This window comes from Sphaerodactylus townsendi, linkage group LG16 (assembly GCF_021028975.2).
Source record: "Sphaerodactylus townsendi isolate TG3544 linkage group LG16, MPM_Stown_v2.3, whole genome shotgun sequence".
Lineage (NCBI taxonomy): Eukaryota > Metazoa > Chordata > Lepidosauria > Squamata > Sphaerodactylidae > Sphaerodactylus > Sphaerodactylus townsendi.
In genome coordinates this window covers 31,246,900-31,252,786 of record NC_059440.1, presented here as the reverse complement: position 1 = coordinate 31,252,786, position 5,887 = coordinate 31,246,900, and the positions used below count along the sequence as shown (strand labels likewise).

The 5,887-nt window shown below is 46.5% G+C and overlaps 1 protein-coding gene across 1 annotated transcript; it reads right to left on the bottom strand.

The window, feature by feature from the left end:
* Positions 1-1,308: 1,308 nt before the first annotated feature.
* On the bottom strand, positions 1,309-4,601 carry LOC125445891 (natriuretic peptides A-like). Its single transcript, XM_048519320.1, has 3 exons — positions 4,377-4,601; positions 2,417-2,690; positions 1,309-1,545 (listed from the first exon to the last, which is right to left on the bottom strand). The coding sequence occupies exons 1-3, from the start codon at positions 4,494-4,496 to the stop codon at positions 1,529-1,531; spliced, it is 411 nt and encodes a 136-aa protein (XP_048375277.1). The 5' UTR covers positions 4,497-4,601; the 3' UTR covers positions 1,309-1,528.
* Between the last annotated feature and the right edge of the window lie 1,286 nt (positions 4,602-5,887).

Sequence of the window (5,887 nt, the reverse complement as noted above, 5' to 3'; positions counted from 1 at the left end):
ATGCTTATTATCTCTGGCTAAGTGGTGACCCCCCAAGTTGGCCGTGACTCCACGCTGTGCTGTTTTTCAGCCCTGCTGTTGAAGAAGCTTGTGTGGTCCCCCAGATTTTTCTCTCAACCCCCCCCCCCCTTATGTGCTGAGCAAGGGGTCATCTTGTTCACAGGGCAGGATGACCCTGTGTGTAAATGGGCTGAACAAATTATGTCTGGACAACTGGACCTGGTACCAAATTTGTTGTCCAACCCTGAGTCACTCCAAGTGACTTTGGAATAGAAGATTTTGAATGGAGGAGGCAAGAGGCGGTCTGTTTCTTTAACAAGGGAGAACAAAAGTCCAGGCTTTCTAATATTTATCCCAGTCTTGCTACTCCTGAGTCATCTTATTATCTGCCAGTCATTTGCTGATATTGTACTTCTTTGTTTTTGTTTAAAAAACAAAAAGTAAGTATTCTAAGAGATTGAGCAACAATGAAGAAGAGAAGAAGAAGAGTTTGGATTTATATCCCCCCTTTCTCTCCTGCAGGAGACTCAAAGGGGCTTGCAATCTCCTTGCCCTTCCCCCCTCACAACAAACACCCTGTGAGGTAGGTGGAGCTGAGAGAGCTCCGAGAAGCTGTGACTAGCCCAAGGTCACCCAGCTGGCGTGTGCGGGAGTGTACAGGCTAATCTGAATTCCCCAGATAAGCCTCATTGTGCCTGTTGTTTCTTTGTTATGGGAATCAAACCCGGTTCCTCCAGATTAGATACATGAGCTCTTAACCTCCTACGCCACTGCTGCTCCAATGAGATGGATGAACTTGCCAAATACAGTACTTGACATCCTAATTTGCCATCTATATAGCTGCCTCCTAAATGTGAACTGAGTTGTTGTGCGTGATGAGTTCAGTCAGCTCCAGACTACAGAGATTTAAATCCTTTGGGGGGAAATGGCAGCTTTGAGGGGGGGGCTCTATGACCTAAGGCCCCAGACCTCTTCTGAGCCCCCCCCCCCTCCGGCAATGCACCAAATCTCCAGGAATTTCTTAAACAGCACTAAATTATGCTCTGGTATTTGTAGATAAAGCAACAATTCACACTAATATAAACTTAGAGCTTATTAATAATATTCTTTCTAGCACGCTCATATAACTATTTAAGAAGTCCCCCCATTCATTTCTTTGGTGAAGGAGATTACACTCATGTCCTGAATATGGACTAGAAACTTGATCAGGCTGTTTGATGGTATGAGAGGCTGGAGCTCTGCAAAACACCCTCTATTTAAAAAAAACAACATTTGGGCTTGAGCAGGTGCGAATGAGCTAGCATGAGGAAAAGAGCGAATGTGTTTTTATTTCAAGCATAGTGCTAAAAGTAACAAACATTCTTAGAAAAGGGGGACAAACAACACCCAGCCAAATAAATAAATTAAGAATAAATAAATAAATAGGCAGAACATTCCAGAGGTTTAGCAAGCAAACGAGGATTGGAGCGTCTTCAGAAATCTGCATGTTGTGGAATCTGCTTTTTCGGGAAAGGGCTCAGGGTCAGTTTCAATTCCTTCTAGTTCCTGCAGGTAAACAATGAAAGAAACCAAAGTCAGTGCAAAGGGCTGAGAGAGAGAATATCAGGCTGTGTGGCAAACATTTGTGCAAACTTTTCCAGTCCCCAATAAAAACAAGTCCTGGCTTGGCCAACCCAATAAATGCCTGGCCTTTAAGATGGAACAGTTTTCTGAAGGAAACTGCAGTTCAGCACAAATGGTGGTTTGCAGTATTTGGCAACTGTTTGTGGGTGACTGGACAGTCATTTCTCTGCTTGCTGCTACTGAAAGAGGATGCTTTCTCATTTGGACTGAGCCATCAAGGTACTGGGTGCTGTACGCAGGGCATGAGGGGAAAAGCCTCTGCCCCAAGGAGCTTACAGTCTCCCACGTACTATGTAAAAAGGATAAAGGCTTTCAGTCAGTATCAGTTGCACTTTCTCAGGCTCATTCCACACATGCAGAATAATGCACTTTGAAACTGCTTTCAGTGCTCTTTGAAGCTGTGCGGAATGGCAAAATCCACTTGCAAACAGTTGTGAAAGTGGTTTGAAAATGCATTATTTTGCGTGTGCGGAAGGGGCCTCAGTGTTTTCTTCAGCAGAACTCAACTTTTGAGTTTAGGGGAGCAAAAACCAGACTGAAGTAGGAGAGTTTTACAAAGTCATGCCAGACGTGGTGGAGGGGAAATCAGTTCTCATTTTTAACTCCCCAGCAGTTCAGGGTCAATAAAGAGGCACTCCTGAAACAGAACTGTGCTGTAACAGAAAGGATCATTTCTACTGAGGGTGGGTCATGCTCTCTCCCTCCCCTTTTTAATCCAGAGCAGTAAATATCTGTCTCAGTTATCAGGTCTGTGGGATGCTACTTTGGGGGGAAGCTTGAGGGGCTGGTTTACCTTTACATCCCATTCCACTCATGGACCCGATCCTGTCCAGCCTCCTTCCAAAACAGCCGGATTCTCGCAGGTTCTTTGGGGCCTGCAGCCCTCGCATGTGCTTGAGCCAGGAGCTCCTGTAGGAGGGGAGGGGAGCGGGTTCCACCCTGGCTTCTGGCTGCAGGTCGCTGCTGTCTTCGGAGGCCTCGGCCTGGCCTTGGGGCTCTTCAAAATCTGTGTCACTCTGCAAGTCTTCCATCAAGGCGACTTTTTCTTCCAACCTCTCCAGAAGTGCCTAGATTTGAAAGACCTTAGTCAGTAAATCCTGTTTCTCAATTGATTTCTCCCAAGCCTCGATCTTTCCTAAGATGTTTTTCACTGTAGTTGATTCCGCATGGGCCTAAAACAGCAGTGTGAAAACGGTGTAAAAATGGTGTAAAAGGGTTTAAAATGGTGTAAAAGGGTTTATACTGTTTTCACACCATTTTCACACCGCTGTTTTTGGCCCATGCGGAATCAGCCTATGTTTTTACAGATCTCAGAGGGGTCCTTTTCCCCTGGTGTGGAAACCCAGTAGCATGGGAAAAGACACACTTGATGAATTTCTATACTGTATCATGCTCCTGTCCCTAAGTTAAAATAGCGCCGATATACATTTTTTTATTTGAAAGAGTCACACAAGCATAAATCCAGTGGCTTCCATGCTCCCAAGGCGTAGAAGCAAAGTAATCAATTGGCAGCCTTAAATGCATCGTAAGTACACCAGTAAAACCAGCAGAACTATTCACCCTTCCTTTTAAAACCAGTAAAGTCAAAGGCAAGAGGGAGGGACTAAATACAATTAAGTTAGCATATCCCCTCTTCTTTTTTATTGCTTCTTTGAAATAAAAATTTTAGGTTCCAAGTTCCTCCAAGCAAGGCAGAGATCTTTTCACAGCTGTACTCACAGCCACCATAAAAGGTAACGAAGGTTCTGTGAAAAGGCAGCTGCTGGAAGCCAAATTATATTCAGGATGCGGCTGTAACAATTTCTCCACGTCGTGCCACAGCTCCTCTGCTTTGCTGTGAGGCCTCAAAAACGTGTGTCCTTAGCAAGCTGGTGGTGCCAGAGCTTTTTAGATATGTGGGGTCCCCCCCTTTAAGGCGAGCATAATTCCAAATTTCAAAAAAGCTCACTCCAGCTTTGTCTCTCTTTCTTCTGAAGATCTGGGATTTTTTTACAAACATGCACAGACTCCCCCTCTGAGCCTCTTCTAAGAATGGCAGTATTTTATCAGCTCAAAATTCTGCCTGGCCCATCACCCTGACTCTAAACACTGGTCAACTATTGGTCTCCTCCTGGCTTCAACATTGCTCATGGAGGCCCCATGAATTTATATGAACCTTTTTTAAAAGAAAAAAATCACTTGCATGAAGGACTGTTATGTTCTGTGGCAGTAAATTGATTTGTTAAGTGAAAATGAAGTAAGATAGCTTGGACCAACTGTAACCAAAAAAAAAAAGATCTAACACCCTGTTTCCGTCGGTGGTCAACCACGTGCTTCCATGGAACCCCCAAGGAAGGCTGTTCTTCCCCACTTTGTTCGCTGCAACTACTACTATTGAAAGCTAGGCTGTCTCTGAGCAGGAAGGTTCTGCTTAATGACCCAGGCTCATAGTAAAGTGTGTGTAAAGTGCCGTCAAGTTGTAGCCAACGTAGGGCAGCCCTGTAGAGTTTTGAAGGCAAAAGACTAGCAATGGTGGTTTGCCATAGCCTTCCTGGGGGGGGGGGGGGTCTCCTGTTAAAATCCTACCCAGAGCTGACCCTTCTTAGCTTCTGAGATTTGAGGGTCAAACTAGCCATCCAGACCAGGCCAGCAAATAGTTACTGAAAGACTAAAACTCCATGGCCACCTGTTGGGGTGGTGAACTGCACAAGTTAAGTAATCTGCTGCTGAGTTTGTCATAAAGCTTGGCTTTATGGACCCCCGGGGCTCCTTACCTCCATGCTGGCTAGTTCCTTGGCGGGGCTTAGGCTGTCGACAGGGTGGGCCGCAGGGCGCTGGACGCCAAAGAGAAGCAGCAGGCAGCAGCTGAGAAACACGGCTCTGTTCACGTCCATGCTGTTGGGTCCGCTGGGAATCAAGAGAGAAGCCTCGGTGGAGCAGGAGTCCTTTGGGATGAGTCTCTGGCTCTCTGTGCTTCCCGTCCTGTGCTCTCCCCTTTCCCCTGGCCGGTCTTATATACCCTTGAGGTGCCAGCCCTGCTTCCTTAGGTTATCTGGGGCACATTCCAGTCCCAGTGCTGGCATGCGGCTCCTCGAAGAGAAGATTCCCTTTATTAGGTGTCATTAGCAGCTGCTCCTGAGGCATGCGAGTCACAAGTCAGTGATTTCATGCTGCCTGCCCCCTCCGCTGATACCAGGCATGGCGATTACACCCCTCCCCCCGGAAATTCTTTCCTTCCAGAGTTTCCCAGGTTGTTGGGGAGTGTGGGAGGAGGGGGCTCTCTGAAACTCCCTCAAAATGCAAAGGCAAGATCACCTTGTATAGAAAGAGTGGCAGGCTCCGAGAGCAGGGACATGGACAGTCCGGACACTGCCCCAAGAGCCATTCCTTACAAGAACTGCCAACAGTTTTGGTTGAGCCAGAGATTCAGTTTGTGTTCATTACACTGCATGAACTCTTCAGCCGCAAGAGGCCAAGTCTTAAACATACCTAGCAGTCATGCCCTTTGACTAAGAAACTCTAGTTTCTAATCCGTGGGGTGCTTTAGCATGTTTACTCAGCAGTAAAGGAGAATCTCTCTGCCCATGCACAGAAGTATGGCTGGCCCCCTTCACCCTTTCCCTTTTAACTGCCTCTCCGTTGTTTTTTATGTTCCCTAGATCTGGAGCCGTGAGCAGTCCTGTGTGGTTTTAGCATTGAAGGAAGATCTAGGAGACTGAGGTTTGAAACCTACTCTGCCATGGAGGCTTTTAGGGTGGCCTCACACACTCTCTGCATACTTCACAGATGCTGGTCTATGACCGTAATAAATCACCTTGCACCTTGTGTCCTTTGCAAGGTTGTTGTGAATATAAAATGGAGAAGAGAATAATGTATGCAGCCTTGAGCCCCCACTGGTGGGATATAGGTAGTAAATAAATGCAGAAAATCAAGCTGTTTGGGAGATCTTTTTTCTTTCCATTAATTTACCAAGCGCTGTCTTTTCCTGTGTGTACCTGGGAAATTCTCATCTTGTCTTGTTTGGCTGCCTTTGCGATCGTAACGGGAGGCCAGTCGCTTTTCGGTTAAAAGGCACAATTATCTAGGCAGCATTGGGAAACCACTCTCTCCAGTCCACAAATTTGTTTGTGTAGTTCTTTGACCTTCACAAAGGAGACGGTCTCAAGTGTTTGTGGGATAGAAAACTGGGACTGTGGAGGACCTCTCTGGCTGTTGTCCAAGGTGCTGAACCTGCAGGCCTTTGGCCGATGGTCACTCCCATAGCCGGGTGGGGCCATTCACTGCA

Bases quoted from the DNA above. Each gene is read 5' to 3' on its own strand.
- LOC125445891 (XM_048519320.1), bottom strand. From the start codon at position 4,496: ATGGACGTGAACAGAGCCGTGTTTCTCAGCTGCTGCCTGCTGCTTCTC. The intron at 2,691-4,376 runs GTAAGGAGCCCC...TTTCAAATCTAG, and splicing joins AGGAACTAGCCAGCATGGAG to GCACTTCTGGAGAGGTTGGA.